General features: G+C 47.4%; 2 protein-coding genes across 2 annotated transcripts in view; one reads left to right on the top strand and one right to left on the bottom strand.

The window, feature by feature from the left end:
• The window catches only part of TAOK1 (TAO kinase 1), a 144705-nt gene extending 133865 nt beyond the window's left edge, over positions 1-10840 (top strand). The window contains 4 exon segments of the mRNA XM_044004206.1: positions 1963-2175; positions 2676-2858; positions 7831-8212; positions 8215-10840. Of these exon segments, the coding sequence (XP_043860141.1) occupies positions 1963-2175; positions 2676-2858; positions 7831-8212; positions 8215-8438 (1002 nt within the window). The 3' untranslated portion in view covers positions 8439-10840.
• A 12094-nt stretch (positions 10841-22934) lies between these two features.
• Positions 22935-27327, bottom strand: ABHD15 (abhydrolase domain containing 15). The gene is given in 14 exon segments (XM_044005622.1): positions 22935-23436; positions 23438-23566; positions 23568-23612; positions 23615-23752; positions 23755-23868; positions 23870-23944; positions 25074-25082; positions 26257-26330; positions 26333-26492; positions 26494-26559; positions 26561-26695; positions 26697-26792; positions 26794-26976; positions 26979-27327. Coding segments are annotated over 14 exon segments (1668 nt in total). The 5' UTR covers positions 27198-27327; the 3' UTR covers positions 22935-23211.
• Positions 27328-27862: the final 535 nt, after the last annotated feature.

Consider the following 27862-nt stretch of genomic DNA (forward strand, 5'->3'; position numbering starts at 1 on the left):
GGGATGGGGACAAGGGCTTCAAGCGTGGAGATTTACCATTGGGTGGAGGTAGAGAATTGTAGCCATCCTAGGGTCATGGCCTAGGAAATAACCGAGAGGTAGAGGAAATGGAAGTCGCAGAGAGTAGAGCAGGCCTAGGAACTGGAAAGCATAGGCAAAGAGGGGATGATAAACAGTTGTGCTCAGGTAAAGGCATTTTGGAGTTTGTGAACATACCCACACTTGGTGTGTAGCCGAGGTGAAATGGAGGAATGGGTCATGGAAATTAATTGAATGAACAGCTGGGAGGTTAAAGTCCTTTAGTGTGAGGGTAGGGGGTGAGGTGGGAAGAGACTAGGAGTCGGGCATTGAGCTCATTGAGGAAAGGATACTGCCCCGGGAGTCAAAAGATCATGGCCTCCAGACTCTTGATTGGGTGAAGAATGTGAATAGCATGACCCTAAAGGAAAGAGGTTGTGAGGGATGGAGGCAGAGGGAGAGAGCAAGGAGTGTTCCAGCTCCCCCCACAACAGTGTGTCAGGGGCTGGGAGCAAAAGTGTAGCCAGTACTGGCAAAGACGTCCAGAGAGGCTGGCTCCTTCCCTAGGAGGGAGCCGGAAGATGGAAGGACTGGAAGGGAAAGACTGATGAAGCTCTCACTGTGTGCTAGTGCTGGGAATACCGTCAGAAAAAAGAAGCTGACATGTCTTGGGGAATGGGCCAGTGTCCTCCTTCAGTGGTGGAGCAGCTGGGAGGAGCTCCCCAGGGTCTCCCCTCCCCACCCTCTTCAGTTCAGGGGTGCGAGGTTCAGAGTCGATTTCAACTCAGAGAAAGAGAAGTTTCTGGGGATCATGAAGTCCAGGAGAGTAGCCAGTTGGGAAATGGTGTGACTTTGTTACCAAGGGAGCAGCTAATCTTAGTGAGTGCAAGATGAAAGGAAGTGTGTGAATGACAGGGGAGAGCCCAGGAGAAGCAGCAGGGCTGGGACTGAGCAGGGGAGATCCAGCCAGATGCAAGTGAAGGGAGGGAGGGAGGGACGTGTGGAGTGGGCTTCCATATTTTCAGGTGGGGATTATAATCACTGGCATGAGGATTGAATGAGTCTAGGCAGGGTACCAGGGTGGGATCCATCCATTGAAAGAAGCAGATGATTAGACTCTTGTGTCCTGTGAATCCCCTGGAGGCCTGCTTTGCAACAAGCAGAAGCAAGTGGGGGGCGGGGTTCTGATCAGGAGGCAGGAGATAGTGTGAGGTGGGTTAGCTAAAGTGGAGGGCAGGACATGCTTGTGGGGGAGGGGGTGCTGAGAAAGAGGTAGTCACGGCTACCTTTAATTGCTTTTGCTTGTACTATCAGAGAGTAAGCCACTTCCAAGGGATCATCATACTCTACTTGTCCCCTCAAGGAGAAAGACAGTAGTGTTAGGGGAGTAGAAAAAATCAGCCTCTATCATATTCCACTTAGGTGTGTGACCAATCACATAACTAGAACCAAGGCTCCCCTAATATCAGAGGAGGGTCAGTGATGGAGAACAGGGTTCAGAATGCTGGTGTGGTCTCCTGTGAAGGTCGGCTCACAGCAACCTTGATGTTCACAGCATACTAATTCATAAGAGGCCATTGAGTTTGTGCCTCTATGTGCATCCCAAGGATTATCAGGCCAATGCAGAGTCCACTGAATGAATCCCTGAAGTCATGACCAAGTTGGCCAGCAAAGGGAAGAGGAGGACTGTTGAGAGCTGTGTCATCAATAGGATCTTTGTATCCTGACACATGTTGAAGTTGGGCCTTTTCTTATCAAAATGCCAAGTGTGGAGTGCAGGCAGCTGCAGCCTGGGATCCCATCTTGTGTGTGTGTGTGTGTGTGTTTTCCTTGCACTTCTCCATTCTTTTCCTTTAGACTTGTATTAGAGCATCTTGAAGTCTTAGATTCTTAGGAATGACTTGAAAACCTTATAACTGATCCCCCCTTTCTCTCTCCTTTCAGTCTAAAGAGTTGCAAATAAAGAAGCAGTTTCAAGACACCTGCAAGATCCAGACCAGACAGTACAAAGCCCTGAGGAACCACCTGTTGGAGACCACCCCAAAGAGTGAGCACAAAGCAGTTCTCAAGCGGCTCAAAGAGGAGCAGACGCGGAAACTGGCCATCCTCGCGGAGCAGTACGACCACAGCATCAACGAAATGCTCTCCACACAAGCTGTGAGTGGCTCTGTCTGTGCGGGGTGGCTCAGGGTCTGCCCCTCCCCACCACCACCTCCCTGACCGCCAGAATGACCCTATGGTCGAAGGCTTCCTGCTGTGGCCCCTGGGCTACAGAATCGTGTCCTCTCTAATTGCCCAAGGTCAGTAGTGGTAGCTGAGCAGCTCCGTGGGGCGCCAAGCACTACTGCGTGCATTTGAATGGGCGGCTGCTGCTTTTCTGTGCTCTCCCTTTGGTGAGTGGGAAAGCAAGCGCTCACATGGAGCCTGATTCCAGATTCCCCGCCCTGGGCAGGCTCGCTTATGAGGAGTGTTTGCTGCGTGTGCAAGAGGTAGTAATCACATGCCCAAAAACAAGCCCTTCCTCTTCTCCCTCTCCCTGCCCTGGAGCCGGCCACCAGGCCGTGCCCCGCTAAGTCCGGCCTCTTCTCCCTCTCCCTGCCCCGGAGCCGGCCGACAGGCCGTGCCCACTAAGTCCGGCCTCTTCTCTCCCCTCCCAGCTGCGTTTGGATGAGGCCCAAGAAGCCGAGTGCCAGGTCTTAAAGATGCAGCTGCAGCAGGAGCTGGAGCTTCTCAATGCCTATCAAAGCAAGATCAAGATGCAGGCTGAGGCCCAGCACGACCGGGAGCTCCGGGAGCTGGAGCAGAGGGTCTCCCTGCGCAGGGCCCTCTTGGAACAAAAGGTACGTCTGATAGACGCGGTCTTACATCCCAGTGTCCTAGGGCGGTTTCTTCTGTTGGCCTCTTGTTATTGGTGCTGCTCATATCTGGTGAGCCACCTCACAACCTTAAGGACTGACTGTTAAGGAAGGCGCAAGGCACTAACACTGGGAGGGAGTGCTGTGGCCTGGGCCCTTCCCCTTGTCTTCAGTGGTGGAGAAAGGAGAGGAGACCATTTGGCTGGAATGGTCACGAGCATGTGCCTGGCTGTCTCAGCCCCAAGCAGATTCCCAGCAGTGCTGAGTTTAAGAGCAGAACTGAAAAACTGGGCAGAAAAACACAAGTTTTGATAGAGCCCATCTCATTGTCCAGCTTTGGCAGCATTGATGTGTGGTGGCAACCACTGGGGATTCTTTTCTCTGTTGGATCAAACTAAGCAGTGTGTGTGTGTGTGTGTGTGTGTGTGTGTGTGTGTGTGTGTGTGTGTGCGCGCGTGTGCGCGCAAGCGCGCACGCAGACTGGTAGCTCTGTCCCAGAGGACTTTTTAAGACTAATCTAGTCCCACTGCCTCGTTTTACGGAGCACAAAAGGGGCTGGGGCACAGCTTGTCACCACTAGAACCCAGGCCTCACTGACTCTGGGTAATTTCAGCACTGCACTGTTGGGGCATCCCCATCTCAGGTGCTTCTTAGGACATTCCAGGCTCTCTTGTATTCCTTGTGCTTTGACTGCATGTTTGGACACGGATGCTGTCCTGCAGCCCTTGTTGAATTCGGTCAGCATATATCATCTGGTCCACTGCTTCTCTTAATGGTGGCCTTGCTCTGCTGTCCTCACTGCTTCCTGTGTAGTGTGTGGTGTTCCTCTGTCCTGGAGCAGGTGGAGTAAAGACAGAATGCTTGATTAAGAGAAAGTAAAACTTTTTCATAGCCACCTAAGTTCACTTTTGTGACAGCTGTTCACGTGGCTGATTGCTTTGAGAACTCAATTAACATTTGCTCTTAAAGGCTATTTCTCTCCATTTTCTTTACTATTCAATGTAGTAAAGCCAAAAACATGCATATCTTTTTTGTTTGTTTTTTGGGGGGTTTTGTGGGGCAATGGGAGTTAAATGACTTGCCCAGGGTCACACAGTCAGTAAGTAAGTGTCAAGTGTCTAAGGCCAGATTTGAACTCAGGAACTCCTGAATCCAGAGCCGGTGCTTTATCCACTGCACATGGATATCTCTTTTTTTTTAAAGCCCTGTTTACAAACAGGGACATCTGGTTCGTGAATTGAGGCTTTTAGATTTAACCTCGACTCTAAAACCTCAATGTAACATTATCTTTGGCATTCGTGAAATGGGACCAAAAGGAACTCCTTCCCCACTTCCCAGCTCCTCTCCCCAAATAATTGGCCAGTTTTAGCAACAAGATCAGGGAGAAATGTCAGAATAATGATCGCCTGTTTGTGTTTTAGCACCATCTAGTGGCTCTATACCCTCATCGAATTAGCATCTGTTTTGTCTTCTGTTGATGGCACTAAGAGGCTACATTTCTAATGCCACAGTCAGTGTGGCCTCCTGAAATTCAGGCCCAGAAGGGCTGTTTGAAGTCAGTCTGCTAGACTTGTCAGATGTTTCAGAAGCATCTGTTTTCAAGTCCTACTTGGCTTTCCAAGGATAGTTTCTATGTTGTAATTCTGTAATGTCATAGTAGGATTGTCATATAGTTGCCTGATGAAGAGAAGCTTAGACTGAACAAATAGCAAAGCAGTATTTATTAAGCTATATTTCTTTTTTTCTTTTCTTTTTTTTTTTTGGAGGGGGGAGCAGGGCAATGAGGGTTAAGTGACTTGCCCAAGGTCACACAACTAGTAAGTGTCAAGTGTCTGATGCCAGATTTGAACCCAGGTCCTCTTGAATCCAGGGCCGGTGCTTTATCCACTGTGCCACCCAGCTGCTCCCTATTAACCTATATTTCATATTAGGTTTACAAATGAAAAATATTCCCCTAGAAAATAAACAGTGACCCAACAAAAGTAGATTTTTGTTGTTTCCAGATGGATAATCATTTGTGGCATGGCATTGTTTTAAGCCTAATGTAAGTTCTCATAGACTAAACCTCCAAGCAAATGAACCACATAAGCTCCTCTGTGAGTCCATACTTTCATTTTTGTCATCTTGCATCTCCCATGATCCAGAAGGTTACATGCCAAATGGGAGGAAGGCTCCTGGATTGCCCTCTTAGCCCGTTCTCCAAGTAGCCTTACTTTCCAAGAACACAAAATGGGCTTTGTGGTGCTCTTGGCCAGGACAGTGTCTGTTTGGGGGATCTCGAGTCAAAAGAAGCCGGCTGTGCTCTTAGCATCTTGCCTGGAGAACTTTCTCCCAGAAGATTCACTTCTCTTGGGAGCTGGTGTACATTCACAAAGGTTAGCATTTCCTGAGAAAAAAATGTAAGACGGGTTGACTCACTTCTTATCTTCAACCTAAGGATGTTTTCAAAGATGTGATTATTTACGTGTAACACCTATCACACACATTTGTTTTGACTTAATGAAAAGAGGTGGTTAGTGCCGTTGATGCTTCTTTGGCACTGCTTCGAACCTGCCCTTGGGCCAATGTGACTCCCTCGTGACACACAAGTACAGTCAAGCAGGACACCCCAAGTCCATTGGCTGAGGCTGGAAGTCCCCAAGAATGTGTACTTGTGTGCCTGCAGTCTGGCGAGAGATGGGAGACAGGAGGATCACTTCTCTGGTGGTCTCTGTACCCCTGATAAGAAGGAATCGGTGTTTGGGCAATAACAGGAATGAAGACACAAAGGCACTGAAGGCCCTTCTACTCCCTTCCCTTCCAGTCAGATGAAGCCCTCTTCTCCTTTGCCCACTCACAGCCCCACCCTGCCCACCCTCCTAAGCTCCCTTCCTTGCACTGTTCTTGGCAGGCAGGCCCTCCTGTCCCGCCCTCTGCTTCTCAGAGCAGAGCTGGGCTGCAGGAAGCCAGGAGCACTTCCTCCAAAAAAACTCCTTGGTCTCTGACTAACACGTACTTATTGATTGGTGCACGTTGTTGTGTACTACACAACAGAGTATCAGTGAGCTCCTGGTGGTCAGGAACTATCTGATTTTTTGCTTTAATATTGATTTGCTAAAAGCCCCCATGGGATTGCCCCAACCAGTGTTACTTTGTGATGTTTTTACCAGTGCTTTATTACCATTGACCTAAGAACTGATGGACAATTTGAGTTTGTCTTAGAGTGGTGCATTACAGCCTTGTCTGGGGCCACATGTCAGCCTGAATTGCTGCCATTATCTATCAGTATTTTACCTAAAAGATGACCCTGTTTTCAAATCAAATATTCTGTACTTCTGTGTAATCAGATGAAATTTAGGGTCATTGAAGACCAGATCCTTAGCAAATGGATCAGTTCCTCAACATGTAGTAAGTGCCTTTGCCTGCTTTTGGCTTGGGCTGGAGATTCTTCAACATGTTGACTTAGACCTGTGACAGCAATAGCTAGAAAGCTTTGTGTTTGCAAGAAGTTAGGGAGAGGAACAGCTAGGTGGCGCAGTAGATAGAGCACTGGCCCTGGATTCAGGAGGACCTGAGTTCAAATGTGGCCTCAGACACTTAACACTTACTAGCTGTGTGACCCTTAGCAAGTCACTTAACCCCAATTGCCTCATCCAAAAAAAAAAAGCAGTTTGGGAGAGATTAATGAAGAAAAAAAATCAGTGATTGCTGTATTTAGGTGAAGAAACATTTAAGTGATGACATTTGCTACAAGACGAGAGAAAGGTGATCAGGAGCCATCAAAGCACCAGAGTTAGAGTTGGAAGGAGCTTCAGGGACCACCAGAGCCAGTTCCCACCCCTGGTAAAGGAGGAAAGAGAGACCCAGAGGAATCAAGGGACTTTTCTTTCGTTTTAAATTAAATTTTCTTCTCAGTTCTGCATTCTTTTCCTCCTTTTCCCCCGGCCCTGTTTATTGGGGAGGCAAGAAAAACAAAGCCCCATTATAGACCTGTATGGTTGCGCAGATCACATCCTGGATTAGCTATGTCCCAAAACATAGAGAAAATGACATGACTTTTCCAAGGTCACAGGGTTGCAGGCACTGGACCTGAGGCTTCTTTGCTGTCTTAGACATCATTGTTTACTGATTTAGAACTTTTTTACCCAATGAAACTGTCATTAAAGTTCACCACGTAAACAGAGGCTGTTTTTCCCTTTTAATTCCCCCTCTAGTTATTTTAGCTGTCCCAGGTCCTTCACTTAGTTTGACCTCCAAAAGTCCTCTGAATCAGGCTTTTAGTTTAAAATAAAGTGAATAGATGGAAGTGAACTATTAGGTCAGATTTGGGAGCAGTTTCAGTCGATGTGCTGTGCACTTTTTGGTACAGAGGCAGCAGCCTTTGGGTGGCTCTCACATGGCTTAGTCAGGCCTCATAAAATCTGAACTTTTAGCACTTAATTGCATTTCCTTCCATAGCCTGTTTCTTTCTTTAATATTATTTCAAACATTTGGGGAATCCTCAATTGTTTACTGGATGGTGTTGACTTTTGCTTTTAATTTGTTTCCCAAAAGCTACCGGTAACACCTGTGATCATGTTTTAGAGCTGAGGAAACTGCCTTCTCTTTATTTCACTGTAATTCATCTGACATGCTACCTGTGTAGAACACTTTGTGAGGTCCTGGGACAAAGACCTGAGGAAGTAAGGCAGAATTCCTACCCTCAGAGAGCCTAATAGTTAGGGTCCTGTGTGAGAAGTGCACACAAGGAATATCACCAGCTGGGATGTGGTGCAAGAGCAGGGTCCCATGAGGCTTCACGAGGTGTCCAGAGGAATAGGTAGCGTTTGAGAAGTATTTTCTTAAGTAGAGCTGGGAAGAAAGAGGGCGTTCCCATTGTAAGGGGACATTCAGAAGGCCCAGAGGGAGGGCGAAGATGAAGGGAGAGCTAATGAGTATTTGGTCTCTGAAATTGCCTTTTTCTTCCTCTCTAATGCAGATTGAAGAAGAGATGTTGGCCTTGCAGAATGAGCGCACTGAACGAATACGGAGCCTGCTGGAGCGTCAAGCCAGAGAAATTGAAGCTTTTGACTCTGAGAGCATGAGGCTGGGTTTTAGTAACATGGTCCTTTCCAATCTTTCCCTGAGGCGTTCAGGCCACAGCTATCCTGGAGCTTCGGGCTGGTCCCACAATCCCCCTGGGGGGCCCGGCCCTCACTGGGGTCATCCCATGGGTGGCCCACCCCAAGCTTGGGGCCATCCAATGCAAGGTGGACCCCAGCCATGGGGTCATCCCTCGGGGCCAATGCAAGGGGTGCCTCGAGGCAGCGGCATGGGAGTCCGCAACAGCCCCCAGGCTCTGAGGCGGACGGCTTCTGGGGGACGGACAGAGCAGGGCATGAGCAGGAGCACAAGTGTTACTTCACAAATATCCAATGGTTCACACATGTCTTATACATAACTCCAACAATAATCGTGCGTGGCAATTCCACTGGAGCTGTCTGCCAAAAGCCACTGCCGCCTCCAGACCCCGCCACCACAGCCGTGGCCCGCGGGCGCTGCAGTGTGGGAACTGAGTGCGTATGGAATAGTCTGTTCATTTTGTAAAGCGTTCCGTTGTGTGTCTGCTAATGGGATGTCATCGTGTTTGGCTGATGGGTGTGGTGTTTCGTTTTGTTTCGTTTTGTTTTGTTTTATCACTTTGGGGGAGAACTGGGGAGGGACATGGTATGGGTGAGAAATCCCTCTACATGGAGTGGAAGGCATTGGCCAGAAAGGGGCATTTTCTGAATGCAGTCCAGTGGGCTTGCATTACCACTTCCTGGGTGCCTCGATCCTTAGAGGCTTCATGGAAGGTTTGGAACCTTCCTAGTCCCGTTTCCCCCACCCCCCTAACTCTTGAGAGCTGCTCCTGGCAGGCAACGTGTGTATGCTAAGCTAGGTGAGCATGTGGGCCAGACCTACCTTCCCTCCCCAGGTTATAATTGTTAAGTTGGCCAGAGCAGGAAGAGGCGGGGGGCACATCCACAAACACCAAAGGTTTCCAGGAGTCAGAAGCAGGTTTGCCTGGTTTTTATTTATTTATTTGGGGGGAGGGGGAGGGGGAGCGGCATGGTGGGCCAGACCATATTGTTGTATGCTATGTCCAGGTGTGTGTTTGCATCAGGAAGCACTTGTACCACCAAATCTTTGAGCCTTGGAAGGGAAGAAACTCCGTTTTGGTGTCTCTCCTTCTCTTCCAGTCCATGTTGTGGTTCTCAGCAAGAGTGGAGACAGGCAAAGGCTGCAAATACTGCACATGCTGCTCTTCCCATTGTAGCCAAGGACCCTAGTCTCTCTGGAGCCCTGGCTCATCCTCGTGTTCCCTTCTTGAAAACAAAAGACACAGAGCCAATATACGCCCGAGGCCAGATGTGTTTGAAGGATGCCATGTTGGCAAACTGTTGGAAAGCTCCCCACACTACACACACACAAATGTGATTTCCCCCCTTTCGGCTTGTTGCAATGTCCTGTTTACATGTAGCGTAGCCAATTGTCTCGGTGTCTAGTTGCCATACAGAGTGTACCAGGAGTCGCTGAGCCAACAACTTTGACCGGCTGCTGACTAACCCCCATCACCACTGTAGACGGGCTGTGTGAGGCAGCCCCCGTTTGCTCTTTTCAGTTGCTTTTTCCATTGCTGCGCTGCTCTACACATTTCCTATTTGTTGAGGCTTTGTGATCTTTGGGTAGCAGGTTAAAACCCCCTCCCCTCAGATAGGAGACACCACTTCCAGAAGTCTCTGTACTCTTGTGTCAGCAGTACTGCTGAAAAGGAGCTAGGAAGTTTGGCAAAAGTTTGACAATAAATTCTACTGGTCAGGGAGTCTGTTGACAAAATCTGTTTTGTTGGTTTTTCTATTTGTGTTTGTTCTTTGTTTTTTGTTTTTATGATGAAGGATCAACCTTTAGGGCTGAGTCAGGGACTTTCCTGGTACTCTGGTCAGGGCCAGTTGACCAAGCGGGTACTGGGGAGTCCTTGAATTATAACCAAGTCATTCAAGTTGATGTTCTTTCCCAATCATCAGAGTTTCTTGTAACTTATTTTTTTTTCTCCCCTTCTTAGCTTGTCTTGAAGTGAACCCTAGCTGCTAACTCTAGAACTTACCTTACAGATTCCTAGGGCCTCCGGGGTCCTTCTCCTCAGTCCCTGTCCATGGCACACCTCTCCATCCCCCACCACATCATGTCCCATTTGCCAAGGGGTCCGCTTTCTCACAAATTTTCTCCTTGTAAAGGATGTTAGGCATCTTAATAAAAGCCAAATGGAAGAAAAAATGACTTTCATGTAAATCGTTGGGAAGCCCTTGCCACCGGAGGTGAAAGGGATGTTTGTGAAATGCTCAGCAGGGCGGTCCAGTTAGAAACGTACCTCTCACTGCAGCTCTTCCCAGGGCCGAAGGTAAATGTCACAACTACTCGTCATTCCTGCTTACTGAATAGACGTGCAGTCTGTTAGCCATTTTTTGCAGTCACACATAATTCAATTGCTTCCAGAAACTCAGATAGATTGGACAACATTCTCCTGGTTTGAGAGGGTTACAATTTAATCAGGAATTCTCACATACCCACTGGAACGTAATATGGTAGTGGCAGCTGAGGGGTGGGTGGGAGACACCTAGAACTTGTGTGTGTAAGGGCTAATCAATTGAGGTTAACCAATCCCAGACAACTTAAAATCCCCTGGTTGTACCAATGATCTATTTTGAGCTGAAGTTATTTATTCTCTCCCTGTTGTAGACTCTAGTGAAAAGAGCTTTGGCAAAATTAAATTCAGTTGCTTCCCTCATGTTCTCTCCAAGCCTGGGTACTTGGACGCTTGATACCACTGACCCCTGAGGTCTTTTTCAATAGGGCTTTGTAGCCACCCTGATTGCGTGGTCACCAGCTTCCTGCGTTGGGCATGTGCAGACCTGGATTATTCCATTAGGTTAATATTTTAATTAAAACAGAGAGTTTGCAAAAACTGATTCAGATTTTGATTTGTGTGTGTGTGTGCGCGTATGAAAAAATCTGCAATATCTTCTCCAAGATGGAAATCATCCTGTAGAAAAACTTTTGTATAAAAGAAAACTTAGGTGGTTTTCAGTGAGGCAAGGCCTTTCTGAATCAGTTTGCAAATGCTAGCCTGTAATTGGATTGTATTGCTTCTCCTGGGTTCTGATGCTTGCCTCCTTCTTATGTGCATTTGGGAAAAACATCCAGCCTAGCGATCAGGAGAACTTGGTCAAAGGTATATCAGAAATTTGCAGGTGCTATTTCTGGTGTCCAGAACCTCTGGTAGTAGAAAATGGCATGGGTTTTCTGTCTTTCACCTTTCTTTATATTGAATCACTAACTTTGAACCTTAAAATATTTTAACCCCCCTCCCCTGCCAGTCTGCACATTTAACTCCTCCCAGAGTTAAACCAGCCCCAAGTTGCAGTTTACAGATAGTAATTACTTGTTATTTACTGAGTAGTGTCCCAGCAGGGTTTGTCTTTTGGGGTACAGTGGGAAAAGCACAGAGTCCCACTGTCAGCCTGCTCACCAGCCAGCTCTGTAGGACCTCTTGGGGCTGTGGTTTTCCTGTCTGTGTAAGCAGGAAGTTGGGCCAGCTCGGAGATTCCAGGACTTGCAGGCTGCTACAGAAGCCTGGTGAGCAAAGGGCAGTAACTGAAGAAGTGTCATCATTCTCCCTGTCTCTTCTCCCATTTTCATCTAAAATGAAAACTCTGGGCATCTTTGTCAGGTTTGAAGGCAGACTCGACTAACCCTATTCCCCCTAGACGTAGAATTAAGTACCCAATGTCTGGTGTGTTTAATTCTTTGCAGAATGCATTGTGTTGGACACTGGAATAATACTATTTATTTTCACCTGTGAAGATAACTTTATTATACTTGAAACACCTCCTTTGCATTCCTCCATGTGTGCCATTCACTAGTGGAAATAAATTGTATTATACCATGATCTACTGCTTTGAAACAAAACACTATGTTAAATATGCACATTTCTTGGGATAGCTCTATCATTTGTATGTATATATTGTATATCCATATGAGTGTGTACATATATATATATATAAAGAGAGAGAGAGGCATGTTGGCAGTGCTGTACATTGGCATCCAAGCACGTAGGGTCCTGATCTTTGTATATCTACATATACACACATATGTATACAGAGATGAGTGAGTGTGTATATGTATATAGAGATATATTTATATATATACATTTTTCCCCCAACTCTCTCAGTTAAGGCAAGAATGCATGGGTCCCTCACAGAGTGGTCAGCTTCACTTACTAGTGTGCTCTTTGGATTGGTCTTTTTGGAAAACGTGAATCACTCTGGGCATTCATGACCCCTTCAGCCCTCTGAGGCCAGAAGTGTCCTCAGGCTCTTGAAGAAAGAGGGAACCAGTCCATGGGGATTGAGAAAGTGAGGCCACAGTATGCAAATGAGGGGGAGGAGAGGAGGAGCGAAGGCTTCTGCCCTCTGATCCTTTCTGATCCTCAGAGGGATGAGGTGCTGGGGAAGTGATGCCAGCCCAGAGCAGTGAATAGTCAAGAGAAAAGGACCGGGCAGGGCTTCCTCTCTCAGAGACCACAAGGACCACAACTGTGTTTCACAATTAGCATGAGCCTCCTATTTCTGGGCGTGGGTGCTGCCACTGACCCTTAGCTGGCAAGGGAGAATTCATTATGCTAAGGGGCCCAGACCAGAGCAGGGGCATTGATGTGATGCTTGGGCCCTCTTGCCCTGAGAAGTGGCATCCAAAGGGGGAGAAAGAGAAGGGCTGCTGATGCCCGCTGTTACTAATGGGGCCTTAGGCTCGTTCACGCTGGTGCAGCTCCTCGAGGTACTTTCCAAGCAGTAGCCTTTTGTTTCTGTAAGAGATTTTTGTTCCTGTTGGTTCCTCCTGCCCATGGGATAGAGCGCAGGCGTGCTGTGTGTGTGGATCTCCTCTGTAAGGGGGAGCATTGGGTTTGCTAGGGGACCACTGGTGAGGGGAACCCGGCCCAGGCAGCAGCAGAACCTATTGCTCTCAGGTCATCCATTTGCCTCAAGCGTCTCACCCACAAGAATCCATTTCCTTGTCTAGGAGCATGACACTGTCCACAAGATTGTCCATTTAAGAGTCGGCTCTGCCTTCCATGTTGAAGACTTCCCTTTTGGTTCTGAGGAACTGTAACCTTTCCCTTTCCTCAGTCCAATCCCCAAGAAGAATGTGCTGTGAGCTTCGTAGAGCTTCCCCTTGTATGCAGGGACTACTGATCGAAGTCTATTTTGCTGTGTCTGGTTACGCTGTCTGCACTTTGATGAATCACTAGCAGTTAGAGCTACATTAGGAATGTTCGGAGTGATGTTTGTGGCTCTGTTATAGCTGTTAATGCTGTAAAGAAGGAAGTTGTCTTGTTAAACACTGTCCAGAAGAGAAGGTGAAACTGAGTAACTCCTGTTGTGCATTTATTTCTATGTTCTAACGGACTCCCAGTGTTCCCAAACCGTCTCCAAAGGCCGTGGAGAACAGCTTCCCCCCCTAGTGAATGTACCGCCTCCCCAGACCTCCGTTTACCTGGCAGAGAGTATCTGTGGCTTGATGTAGTCCTGAGATGGCTATGAACCAAGTAGACACCAGACTCATTGTGCACCTTATCTGATTATCTTGTGGGTCTCTGCTTCCCAAAGAAGCGGGCAAAGTACAGTTAGAGAACTATTAGCCACAATTGCTTCCCTGCTACCTGTTTGGCAGACATCACCATTTCCTGAACATCCTCCCCACCCTCATCCCACCTGGCCCAAGCACCTCTCCCTTCCCCCTTTTATTTTATATACAAAAACGGTTGAACTCTCTCTGAAGCTCGCTTTGGAAAGTAGCAGGATGAGCACTGGACAAGCCAACCAGATCCTCTCTGGGTAGTCTGCCAGGACAGAGCTGAGACTTCTGAATGAACAAATAAGAAGGGTAGCTTCCTACCCAATAATCCCTCCAAAGTTACGGGTACTTCCACTGCACAGTTTGACTTTTTGCTGATCTTTTAGCAATTGTGAGTGAAACCTTGTATAATTAACTGTAAATATGTAGGTAACAAATTGACCTCGTTTCTGTATTTTTTTTTTTTTTGGAGTTTTTTGTACTAAAAGTTTATAGACCTGTGCCCCAGTAGAGAGGGTTGCTGTCATGCCCATTGTGGGTCCCAGCATCTCACCTATAACCATCCTAGGTGAAGCTTAGAATGAATGCTTCCATGTTGTATGCAGGGGGACATGAGGCTAATCGTGTGTGAAGCAAAGTCATCTCTTGAATGTCATGAGGGAGGGAGGGTGAGCTCCCTGCCCCAGTGCCCATGTTTGCAGGAGTGCAAATGCAAGTGTTTCCATGTTCTATCAGTTATGCAGGCACTAGATACCTTATGCTTTGGCACTTTTGTTCCTTGGGCTCCCTTACAGCTAAAATTTTAAGTGGAAAGAGGGAAACTCTTTGTTGGCAGAGATCCCATGTCTGGAACACTTGGGTTGTTCTGCCCCACCTCCCCACCATATGCTAGGGAGCTTGGGCTCTCATAGGCTGATGAACTGAAAGGGGAAAGAAAGGAAAAAATCCAACTCCACCTATCCTGTCCACAAAGCCTGGTTTGCATGTGTCTCCATGACAGGTGGCTCTCTGAGGTAAGCCACGTTTAGAACTGAGCCATCAATGTGCATGAAAAGTTCAAATCTTTTCATTTGAAAAGTTTAGCTTTCCATCAGAGATGTGTCAGGACCACTTGAAAAAAAACAACGTGGAGATCAATTTAATAGAAACAGCATCACGCCCTAAACTGTACACAGTTTAGATGAAAGAGGCAGTGCAGAAGGCCACGGCTGCCAGATGCGTGGACTTGAGGTGGTCCCTGTGGCCCCCACCCCTGAGAGTGAGGCCGATTCTCTTTTGCCCTTGGTGTGTTGTATGTTGGCTTCCATCAGTGTGGACATCCTGCTAGATGGCTTGTTCTAGTGCCCATTCCAAATGTCCTGTGATTTCTCAGTGAACCTCTTCCTTTTCCTCCACCACGACGTGTGTTAAACCTCCTTTTCCATATTAGGTGGTGGTTGTGCCAACTTAGTGTTGAGACACAGGTCTCCTCCCACTCTCAACCAAAAACATGTCCAAGAAGGAGCCAAGCCAGACAAAGGCATGACAACGGGAGCGGGAGCTCATTTCAGTACAAATGGAAGAGACCAGAAGTAGATTGGAGGAGTAGTTTTACCAAGTTCCCTTGAAATTTTAAATGAGATAGGAGCCCATTTAAAAATGCAAACAGTTTTCAGGGAGAGAAGGGATAGCAGAATTGGGGAGGGAAAGAAGGGAGGCTTCTGGGAGAGGAGGGAACTTTGTGGTCATGTTAACTTTGCTTTTATGAAGACCCTTTTCTTCTAGGTTAGAGAATTAAGGACATTCCTCTCCCAACTCTTTTTTTTTTCTTAAAAACAAAAACAAAAAAATAAAACAGGATGAGGGTCTGATGTAAATAAGTGACATTTTACAGTTATAGCGTGTATAATTCACCCAGACTATTTCAACTTGATCAATTGTAAATGCTTAAGAAGTTTTTATTAACACTTGTTTTGCTAAATCCTATTTATGTGATTATTCAGAAGTCAATAACCCATTTAAAATTTAAAGGCAAAACATTTAGGTAATAATGGTTGGGTTACTTTGAGCAGTTTAGCTAGTAAGAACCCCCTTGTTTTTGTATACAAGAAAGATAGTATAATGTGCATTAACGAGGCTGGGAGAGACTATGATAAATGTGTATAGTGTATATTTTAAAACAGCTTTGCTTGTATTGTGAAGATTTAAAAAACAAACTTGAGATTTCTAACATAACTATTAACACAATTTTAAAACATAAGTTATCCCACTGGGTTTAAGAAGCTATCTTGAATGTATAATCCTTTTTGTAACCCAGATTGGTTTTCTGCTTCTACCACCATCCAGATAGCCTATTTATGTTTTTAATTTTATACAAGTATATTCACTTCCCCTTGAATCTCTTCATCTCCAGCATGATTTTTTTTTTTTTGCACAGGTATTGTAGAAGTTTTTAAAAGGAAAAAAAAAATCCATTTTTCTCCATCTTGGATTTTCATCACTTCTTTCTTCCCCTTTCCCTATTTCCTTTCTTAGAGGCCATTTTATTACATTTGCATTATCCATGCCAATGTTAAGATTTTTTAATCTTATTTTGCCTTCATCAAAAAAAAATGCTCAGTCGGTTGCCTTTTTACAAAAAAAAAAATAATAATAATAAAGGAAAGGAAAAAAAAGCTGTGACCTTATCAGTTCTGAGTAGGCCATTGGGAGTTGGATGCACACGTGTAACAGCCCATGACCAGCTCTGGTGGCCCACCAAAGGGAAATGACTTTGAGTGGCATATAGGGCCTTTCTTTATTGGAGTATGTTGCTGCCCAGAGTGTTTAAAGAAGACCAATGGTGGGGAATCTGGGTAAGACCTAGTGTTTTGAGTTATCAGTGCCCTGAGAAGGTCTAGTTAGGTGTCATCAAGAAAGCCTTTGCGACTTGCTAGTTCTCTGTGGTGAGGGACTCTGAATTTAGTGAGTTCCCTTGCCTTTTGGTGGCGGTGCCCATCTTCTTTTCCCAGCCCTTGAGCCTGTCCCATTTTCATGGTGGGTGATTGGTGATTCTGGAAACTAGGACGGATTTTTAGGGTGAGAGAGAATCATGTTGAAAGTGAGATGTGCTGCCACCAATACGCCTGTTTTTTTCACTACACTTTGTTGTGTCCTCTGAGTTTTCAGACCCAACAGATGCCCACAGTGGAGGCTTACAAAGGGCTGCAATGGGGAGTGAGGCCCTTCCTTTGCTATGATTGAGCACCAGTCGGTCTGGGTGATAACAAGTGTGCATTTTCTCCTCAGTCAAGATGGTCCACAGCACTAACTGGTGGGGCTTATTGTACAGTGTACTGTCAGTATTCTTCTGGTTCTGCATACATTATAGTTCATATATAACCTGTATTAATTGTATAGATTGTGCATTTAAAGCTGTTACCAAGTTGTCAGAAAATGAGAGAAAACAAGGTCATATGTAATATTTTGTTTGTAAGTATCCTTTGTATCATAGCAAAGGAAAAGTAAAAAAAAAAATCAACTGTAATAAAGTAATTTTAGTACACGTGGTCTCGACAAGCTTTTTTTTCTCAGTTTTATTCCTGTACCTTAGAGATATTCCACATCACAGAGCTCATTAGTCAGATCTCCGTGGCTTGAACCCCATATAACGATGCACTTCCCCAGTGTTGCTAACCAGGTCCTCTTCACCAAAGGGCCCTCCTTGTTCTATCTGAAGGTTTTGAGCTTCTAAGTGGATCTTATCCATCAGTTGTGCCCTGTGGTCATGAATGACTATGGAGATTCCCCAACTTGGGCTGCTCTTGGACACAGTTTCAGAACAGAGGGCTTGTAGAGAGATGTTGGCCCTGCCTGCCCTTTTCCCCTGGACTGGAAGCCAGAGATTCACATACCCAATAAATGGCAGAGCCAGAATGAGTCTGTTGTGTACACTGTTCTTTCTACAACACACTGTGTAGATAGATGGCAATCCCTTTTCTTAACCCAGAAGATTATTCAGTCAGATGGCTGTGCGGGACAAAGATTGGAAGCCAAGTTCTACATTCCAGTCCCTGCTGCGACGAAGGACAAATCTTTCTCTTTCATTTTCTTTGAGTGTAAGTGTAAGCACTGCCTTTCTGTGCTGTGAAGAGCCGGTTATAAAGCGTAATGTGCTTATAAGATATGCCCATGTCGCTTGGGGTAGAAGATGGTGGAGCAGCATAGTACTTGGAATGGTTGCTGGGTCTGAAGTCAGGAGCTAGGTTCAAGTCTTGTCCCTATCTGTGTGACTGGGGAAGTCACCTAACACCTGGGCTTCAGGTGACCTCTAACATCCCTTCCATCTCTAATCCAGTGAGTCAAAACTTGAACGGAATTCTTCCCCTGCTGTCTCTGGCTTGACATGCAAGAGGTTAATTGGGTCATGCTCAAGTCTGTAAGGTGCCTTTCATCCGAAGTACAAATCCAGCAGAGGTAGGCGTCATCAAACCCACAAGGGGAGTTACATCACTGGAAGCATGAGAGGTCACTGGCCTGGAGGCAAAAGACCTGGGTTCCTAGCCCTGCCTCCAATATTTAAAACCTGTGCAACCCTCTAGATAAGTCATTCAACGTCTCTAAAAAATGTTTTCTCATTTGCAAAAGCAAAATAGGGCTAATACCTGCTTCAAATAGAGTGGGATGGATTCAGAGTCAGAAGAGACCTTACAGATCTCCAACCCTCCCATTTTACAGATGAGGGAGCTAGGCAATGTCAATGTGATGTGACTTCCCCAATAGCACAGGGGAGAAGAGGATTTGAACCCAGGTCCTTTGATAAACTGGGCTATTAAATGTGGTTTCAATAGACCAATATCAGAATAGACCTCTTAAGGGAACTTTTTCCCACCCAAGTTCTTGGGGACGTTAAGCATCTACTTCCCACTTGATAAGACCAAGCCGAAATTAGAGTCTCAGATCTCTCTGCCTTGTCCATAAAGATACTGCCTCCCAATAGGCTATATGTTGCGTTTGTCTTGAGATCTAAAGCAGTGCTTAATGGTTGACTCATTTGAAGGTCCTTGGAGGCCTACTTACATGCTTTCTAAGATGCCTTGGTGTTTATCGGCAGTGTGTGATGAGAAAAGGAAGCAGGTTGGTTAAGTAGTAAGAGAAAGGGACAATAAATGGACCGGCCCTGCCCAGGAGGAGAAGGCATGGGTGGTTGACTATAGCACTGGAGAGACTGCATCTCTGGAGGAAATGCAATGGTAGGACCAGAAACCAGGTGACTGAACTCCTAATCAGCACAGCACATAGGAGTTCCGGCATGGCAAAAGACAGGACTAGGGCCTGTGGACTACACACCAGGCAGCATTGATGGTTGGGAAAATTTTCAGAGTGCCAGGAAATGATTAGCTGAAGCAAGAGGTCTGGTTATTAATTAAGCAGAAACAAAACTGGTTAGGGTTGTGAAGAGAGAGGCTCGAGCCACAAACCACAGGCAACAACCGATGTTTGTAGACTGTGGCCATAGAATGAAGTGTCTCAATCACCAGATAGGGAAGTCTCCCATCTGCTCCATACCCAAAGGACTACAGGGGTAAATGACCCGGATTTGTTTCTGATTGGAAACGAGGGAGGGAAGGAAGGAAGGAAGAAAGAAAGAAAGAAGGGAGCAAGGAAGGGAGAGAAGGAAGAGAGGTAAGGAGGAGGGAAGGAAAGGAGGAAGGGAGAAGGGAGAGAAGGAAAGAAGGAAGGAAACATTATCACCAAGAGACAAATCTTTCTATTGCAAGGCAGTGAAGTAAAGGTTGATGAATACAATGATGATAAATTGGCCTTTTCCTGGGGGGGGGGGGGGAATATAGGAGGCAGAGCCCTGAAAAGCTTTTTTTTTTAATGATTCCCAACTATTCATTGTCAACAGATAGTTCAGGGACTTGGGGTTAATGCTAGGTGCTGCAGTATATAGAATATGGGGCCTAGAGTCAGCAAGATCTGAGTTTAAATTTAGCCGCAGACAACTCACTAGCTGTGTGATGCTGGTTAAGTCCTTTAATCTGTTGGCCTCAGTTTCTTTATCAGTAAAATGGGGGTAATAATGGCACCTACCTTCCAGGGTTGTAAGAATCCAATGAGATACATATTTGTAAGACCCCATGCTGGCTATTTTCCTGCCTTTGAGGTCTCAACTACTGTTGACCAGAATGTAAAAGTCATTGACTATTTTTCATATGCTCTGCCCATTTTGCTGGGGCAGTATTCATATTTTTTAAAAAAATCTTCATGATTAGAATCCTGATGTAGAATAGACTTTCCTATTTCAGAATTCAAGCTATATATATATACTCTCCTCTGTAGGAAGCCATTTGGGATAACTGATAAGAATAATATATCAGCTAGATAGGGCTTTAAAATTTGCCAAGCACTTTATGCACATTAACTTATTTGATCCTCACAACAACCATGGGAGGTGGGGGGTATCGTCCCCATTTTACAGGTGGGAAATTGAGGCATAGAAAGATTAAGCATCTTGCTTAGGGACCCCAGCTAAAGAGTATCTGAGATAGGATTCTTCAGTCAACTCCAAATTCCATGCTTTCACCACTGTACCTCCCAGCTACTTTGACATTAGATCGTGTATCTGAAAATGCCTCCTGAACCTCTGGTCAAGTTGTCTATCCATGGAGCTGTTAGGGCAGTTCCTATGGAGTTCTCACATTGTCCTCTCATTGGCTACAGGAGGGTAGGTCTTACAAATGATCCCTGGCTGGGGCTCTCAGAAGTCACTAAGACTTCGTGATGGCTAATGTTACTCAGTAAGGTGGTGGAGAACAAACTTGAACCCAGGCTTCTGATTCTTGAGATGAATGTTCTTGCCATTTCCTGACCTTTTTCCATCAAAATAAACTTCTCAAAGGATTTAAGGCTCATACCCTGAGGTGGGGTTCTCATCATAGGGAAGTAGAGGAGTCTGGGATCAGCCAGTTTTAGGGGGAGAGCTTGTGCTCTCTTTTTTATTGAGGTTCCTGTGAGTAGCTTTTGGAAATAAAATATTAATTCTTGGCTTGGAGAAAGACCAGAGCTTGGTAGAACTTGGAGAGATGATCAGAAGTAATTGTCATGGGGCAGCTAGGTGGCACAGTGGATAGAGCACCTGCCCTGGATTCAGGAGGACCTGAGTTCAAATCCGGCCTCAGACACTTGACACTTAATAGCTGTGTGATCCTGGGTAAGTCACCTAACCCTCATTGCTCCCCTCCCCCAAAAAAGAAGTAAATGTCCACTTTCTAATCCGGTCATTTCTCCAATCCTAGCAGCCATGTAGGGGAAGCAGACAATCCAATCAAGTGACCTTCACTTCTAGGGCTTAAGGCATTGCTTCCTGCCCCCAACCTCTTCATTTCTGTTTTTCATTTCTTTCCCTCTTTTGCTTATAAGCCTCCAAGTGACTGAAAGAAGGATGACAAAGTGGTGTCATATAGACATTCAAACCGCGAGAAGTATTGAGAATTAACTCTGAGTCGGTGACTTTTCTGTCTGTGTGGGTTTTTTCCTACAAAATGTTTTTAACCCTGCAGTCTCCCCACAGGGTCGATATTCAAATTAACCACCTTGAGCTTGTTCCAACTTGTTTCAAGGTGGCTGGCAGGTTAGAACACATAAGACCGTCTTTAGACCAGAGGACAGAGTCACCCGAATTTTGTCTACTGTGGGAATTGCCCTGACTGCCTGCCAAGAGATCATTACTCTCTTGATCGCAGTGGGCAGACTTGGTGCAGACTCGAGTGCCTTGATCTTCCTAGTTAGGTATCAGGGACCAGAGGATAGGTAGAGGAGGCGAACGTCCCTGATGGTACAGTTGCAAGTTGGTGGAATGCTCGCAGGGTCTGAGGTAATTACAGGGTTTTCCCACTTACTTCCTTTCTCTGGACTCCAGTTTTCTCCTTTGTGAAAAAAAGATGGGGAAGCTAAGTGGCCTGAAAATTGATCCTAACTCTGTGGCTCTGACCCGAGTCCTGCTGATTTCCCCTGGTGAGCTGCTGGAGTCTGGGCTGTTTAACACTGTCTTTGGACTTTGTCCCGCTGACTTGTCTGTTCGAATAGCTGGGAAACCTTTTCCTTTTTCAGCCTCCTCTCCTATCTTCGCTTCTATTCTCTCCTCTTCCTCCTTCTTTTCCTCCTTCTCCTCTTCCAAAAAAAACACCAAACAAACAAACAAACGAAAAAACCAGTTGGAAGACCTGAGTTACTACATCTCTGTGGAACGGCCTTTGGAGATGGGCCACAATATCAGCACAAGCTTTCCTTGCTGCTAAAGCCACCAGGCTATTTCTGACTTTGCGCACAGCTCGGAATTACTGGTTGCCAAGGAGGAAGAAAAGAGTCTCAATAAGGGAAATGCTGATTCATTCATTCACTGAAGTATTTGAGCACCTGCCATGGGTACAGCACTGTGCTGGGCTATGGCATGGCATGACCGCCTACCTTCTCACCCAGCCTTTTGTCAAAGTGACATTTGTGTCCCAGAATAAGTCCTGAATTTATTTCAGTTGCTTTTCTTTGCCTTTACTGGAACTGGGCCGAAGGTTAGGAGATGACAGAGCAGAGGGAGGAAAAGGGGGGAGAAAGAGGAAGAACAAGGTCCCACAATCTCCAAACTAGATTCTTCTCAAACATCAAGCCTTGCCAACATCTGAACCCAGAGGCATTTCTTAGCCAGACAGATTGCTGAATCCATTCGACCTAGCCTCCAAATAAGCAGAAATATTCTGATTTGCAAATCTGAAATTCTGCTACTAGGAATATCAGATGCTAAAACATGCTCCATGCATGACTTTTATATTATCTTATTTTTTTTCAGGGCAATGATGGTAAATAAGTGACTTGCCCAGGTCACACAGCTAGTAAGTGTTAAGTGTCTGAGGTCAGATTTGAACTCAGGTCCTCCTGAATCCAGGGCCAGTGCTTATACCACTGTGCCACCTAGCTGCCCCAGATGGAGGCTTCTGAGTTTGTCTTTCCATCCTTAGATAAAGCAATATGATCCTTTAAACTCAGCCCACAAGAGAGAAAAGGGAGCTCAGGAAGGGAAAGAGCAAGAAAAAGTCTTAAATTGGAGATGATGAGAGCAGACCTAAGGAAAGATTTTTGTCTCTGATTTATCAGGTCTCCTCCCACTCTTCTCAGGTTCAGCTTAGGAGGTGTGGTATAAGGGTCAGAAAGATGACTGCCCATTTACCCCGATTTCCATTTGAAGGGACCCCCGCTTTTGGTCTGATACTGGTGCAATATAGACACAAATGAGGGGCTCATCCGCATACCAGCCTGAAACAGCTACTGTATTCAAAACAGAACTTTCCTTCCAGAATGTGAGGAGGTGGGACTTAATAAACACAGGATGTTTGCATTTAATGCCCTTTGGTTCTTTCCTACAGTGGCTAAAGGGATGAGTCAGCCTCAAAATCATACTAACATGACACCACATATGGGACCTGACATATACGTGTATTCTTACTGCACTTCTAGAAGACAGCTGCTTTGCTGTGCCTAGACACCTTTCCTATCACTTTCCTATCTCATAAATGCATGCCCATCTCTGGCTTGTAAAATCCGTGAAGATGGGAAAAGATGGCAGCCAGAGTAGACATGTCGAGTAGACCAGGATGAATTTGGAAGACGCAAGCAGATATCACTTAGGGACCACTATTGAGGATGTGGGACTAAGACTTACTGTAGCTTCCATCCCCACTAACAGACAGGGTTACAAACAAAGGGCTGGTGGCTGCCCATTCCAACAGCTCCTTTCCATGTTGGCATGAGTCTCCATAGGAGACCTGAGCTGATGAAATGGAAAGCAGCCAGCTTCCTTTTCCCACAAGGCATCAGAAACATGGGGCAGGAACGATGTAGGGGTGTCATCCGTGGACCTCACTTTGTGTAATGACCGCTTCCAGCTAAATATCTCCTCAAGTCGAGGGGAGGTTGGTGGCTCCCTCTCGCTTTTGCAGAGTAAATCGGCGACGGGCGGCCCTGCCAAGAATGAGGAAACGGTGGCGGGACAGCCCCTTCACCCTTTCTTCTGATCGGAAGAATTCAGTCACAGCCTGGAAATACTCCCAGAGTTGCCTCATGACTCCAGGCCGGAGAAAGGGTCTTCCCGGAGGAAGGCCACAGTGGCCCCCGTAGCGGCTGAGCAGGAGAAAGAAGTATGGGTTGTTCTGGAAGAGTTTGGTGGGCAAGGTTTGGCCCGGAGGGCCCCGCACAGGGTCATCGGCACTGCAAATGCATAGCACAGGGACAGCGCAGCCTCATCCACATCCCGGAGGGGGTCGTTGTCATCCCAGTAGGTGTCCCAGCTGATGGGGAGGTTCTTGGTCTGGCAGAAAAGGGCCTCCTCAAATTCACGAAGGGAGCGGCCTCATAAAGAGTTTGTCTGTGTCCACTATGTCATCCAAGGCTGTAGCATATCTGTCAACACAGACAAAGCTGTACAACTGAGGCAGGGGAGGATGAAGAAAAAAGAACATCATACTGGATTATTTGAGCTTGGGGTTTTTCCCTCTTTCTATGGGAATAGAGTTTCTTACTCTCCAAGGGCAATAGATTTCAGGGAGTCTGTGATTTGGATGGGGGGCGGAAATTATACCTTTATTTTCAGTATAATGTGTTTTTCTTTATAATTCTATGTATTTTATGCATTTAAAAGCATGATTATGAGGCATCCAAAGACTTCACCAGATTGCCCGAGTCCAAGATACACAAAGGAATAAGAACCTTGTTCAAGGAGTTTTAACTAGTGTTTGCTGATCACCCAGATGGACCTTCTGCTAATCCCAAATTGCAAATGATGGAGACATCATTTCCACTTGAGCTGTGCTTGGTGTAGGGGAGAAAATGCCAACGAGCACATAGTGTTTTCCCCAAAACAATGTATCCTTGGTCTTTGGTGGCAAGTATTGTTTGATTCTTGACTTTTATCACTGTTGCCTAACACCAGTTCTGGCCCATTTAACAGACTCGTTGATTACACTGGCCTGGAAAACAGGGGACTTAGGTTTTTGTCTTTCCCCTGCCTTGCATGACTCATTGGGCAGGTCAACTCCAATTTTTCTGATTTCCTTCTCTGTGATATGGTATTGAACTAAATGATCCTCTGAGAATCCTGCCAGCTCTAACATTCTATGAATTTATGACCTTTTTTGGTAGCAGATCCATTTTCCTCTTGCTATTTTGCTTGGACTAATGCTAAAAAGACCTTTACCTATCCTGATGTGCACATAGGTTGGACAGCTAGGGAAGGCACTCCAATAGGGTGCGTGGTGGCAAGGGAAGCTGGGCAGAATTAAGAATTCACAGCAAAGTATTCCAGGGAATGGATCTGAAGTGACTTTCAATGATGTGCATGGATCAATGTTTTGGGAGATTAGCTTGCATTTATTCCAATTCTGACTCCTAACAGAATGAACAGTCAGCTCTCAAGTATAATCAAGGGTCAATATCATCTGTCCTTGCCATAAGATTTAACTAGCCTGAGACCTCCCATGGACCAGACCCAAGATAGATGTCATCTGTTTGGTCAAAAAAGGCTTGCCTGGAGTCCTCAACCCCAAACTCACTGACCACTAGGTATTTCTCATAGCTCAGAAATCCCTGTACCCCATTTCCTCACCCCTAATTTTGGGATACCGTCTCGGGTCAGGAGTGGTTAAGTCATGGGTCAGGGCGGGGGGCAAGCACAGAATGGTCTCTGTTATCAATCATTTGGCCCTGGAAAAACATAGCAACCAAAAAGGGATGTGGCCACCTGGGCTCCTAGACTGGATTTTCTGTTACCATGGCAGCTGTGCCGAGTACAATGTTTGTTCTTCTCAGTATTGGGGGAGGGGGCAAGGAGAGGAAGAAAGTGGGTGTGAAAAGATGGATGGCAGAAATAGGGTTGTTTGTTTTTTACCCTCCTCATCACCGTCATTGACAAGGGGAGGCCTGGCTTATCTGCTTGCAGAAAGTATCCCTTCCCCCCTGCCCCCAAGGTTCAGGCTCTATTCGCCTTTCTATTGAGAAGGTGCCCCCCCCATACACACACAACCCAGCCCTTCGAGGGTTTCAAAAGACTCAGAGAAATCAAAGAACATTTGCAACCAGAAAGGGACCTTAGAGACCGCGTAGTCCCACTCTCTCATTTTCCCAGGTAGGATGCTTAGGCTAGAGAGAGGAAGTGACTTATTCAAGGTGACACAGCAGATCAGTGACTTAGCCAGGACTCCAGGTCCAGCACTTTCTGCGCCTTCTGCCTCCATCTAAGATGCCCTATTTCCTGCTTTCCCCTGCTGCCAGATAGGTAGTAGTTCTCTATTGGGTACTCAGCTACAGATCTTTCCAGGATTTCTTTTTGGACTATCCAGCTTTGAACCAAGAAGTAAACTTCCTGTTGGATGGTCCTGTTCTCTTTACTCGCATTCCAAGCTGCTCAGGGGGGTGAGGCAACCTGTGAGTTAAGCAGAGAAGCGAGTGAGCCCAACCACTTGTATCCACCCCATCTGAAAAGCCTTTAACACCTGGACTAAAATCATTTTCTTTCCCACAGCCAGATCATGGAGAGAACTTGACCCAAGCTTTCCTAAGGTCTGACACTTGAATGTCGAAGTCTTGGCCAACTTATTTCCTAGGCTGGCCCAGATTGGGATGGGTTGGGGGGATTGAATCTGCTGCTGCCTGCAGCTCTTCAGGGCTACTTTTCTGGGCGTGCCTTGTGCCCAGGGTACCCACCTGCTTTAAGAGAATCATTTTCTGGTGCAGGAGGAAGTGCCCTCTCATAGAGGCCCAGGCAGCCATCCTCCAAACCACTGGCGGCAAGCGACAGCACTGGCGAGATACAGGCCGCCCTGTGGTGTAGCTGGAGGAGCCGCACTCGCCCAGGTAGGACAGTATCAAAGGCCGAGCCCGAGCCCTCGCTGAACCCAGGAAGAGCGGCGCCGCTGGCTGTCGGAAGCGGATGTAGGTGAAACGCCTTCCTTGAGGATCGGAGGGGTCCCCGAACGTCTGGGAGCTGGGTATTGAGCAGCGGGCAGCCCTGATGACCCCTTCGGTGAAAGATCACTGGGTAGTAGCCGCTTCTCTAGGGCAAAGAGGCAGAGCTGGCTCACGTTGCGAGTGAGGCGGCCCCAGGAATTGGGGATGACCAGCAGGACTGGCGGGGAGCTGTAGGCGTTGGTCACCCCCTGAGGTCCGGGGGCCCAAGGCCCTACCCACCCAGTCCAGGGCCACCAGCCCGTTGTCTGCCAGCTGCAGTTCATCCGGGCCAGCTGGAGCCCCTGGCCCGGCGGGCAGCATGAAATGGTAGAAAGGTATGGAGATGTGGCCCTGAGAAGCACGAGCTGGCGGCAGGCTCGCTCAAGGCCACCGACCTGCGGAAGGTGCGCAGGAGACAGTGCGCCAGGGCTGAGCGCTTGAAGATGAGGCGGCAGCCCCCGGGCCCCAGCTCCTGGCCCTTACTGAAGCCGTCCCAGGAGGCTGGCTTCTCCTCCTCCCCCTCCCCTCCTCCCCCTCCTCCCCCTCCTCTTCCTCCTCCCCCTCCTCCTCCTCGTCCTCCTCTTCCTCCTCCACCACCTCTTCCTTCGCTTCCTCCTCTTTGCTGTGCCCTGGCTCCTTTCTGCTACTGTCAGTGACTCGCCCCAGCCATCGGACCAGGAGGCAGATCAGGCTTAGGGCAGCCAGGGCCAGGGCGAGGGCGGGGCCCCAGGCAGGCATGGCGAGTGCGGATCGCAGTCGGGGTGGGGAGACTAGCCGGGGTGCGACGCTGCGGCAGACGAATGTACGCCCCCTCGGAGATGTCCCGGCTCTGGCACCCTCAGCTCGGGGCGCAGCGAGCAGCGGAGGCTGAGAGCCCTCCCGCCTGGGGGCCGTAGCTCCCTATTGGCCTGGCCTCCCGAGAAGCAGCCAGTTCGGGGCCGGCTGCCCGCCCCCACCCCACCCCACCCACCCCCGGGCCTCTGAACAGTGATTGCGGCTGTCCGGGAGTGAGGGCAGAGGGGGCGCCCAGATCCCAGATCTGGGCGGGGCAGTCTCCCCGCCTGCCTGCCTGCCGGAAGGGGCCGTGGGCAGGAAGGTGGTGCCAACTGGGAGGTGTAGGGAGGGGGCTCCGGCGTGCAGCCCTGCTCGTGCCTATGCCCTTAGGGATCGCAGACAGACCCTGGGGAGCTGCGGGAACACCTTCTGCTTCTCCCGGCCACCCTTCCCGTTGTCCCACATGGGTTGGACAGTCTCGGTCCAGGCCCAGCAGTGAAGGGGACGGGAGGGGAGACAAGAAAAGTTCGATGGCTGTGGCCGCGGGGCCCGGCCCTCCTCCGACTCCAGGCTCGGGCGGCGGGGCTGTGGCTGACTGGTCCTCCGAGCCCTCCCCCGTATGAGCGACT

Source organism: Dromiciops gliroides, chromosome 4, assembly GCF_019393635.1.
Source record: "Dromiciops gliroides isolate mDroGli1 chromosome 4, mDroGli1.pri, whole genome shotgun sequence".
NCBI lineage: Eukaryota > Metazoa > Chordata > Mammalia > Microbiotheria > Microbiotheriidae > Dromiciops > Dromiciops gliroides.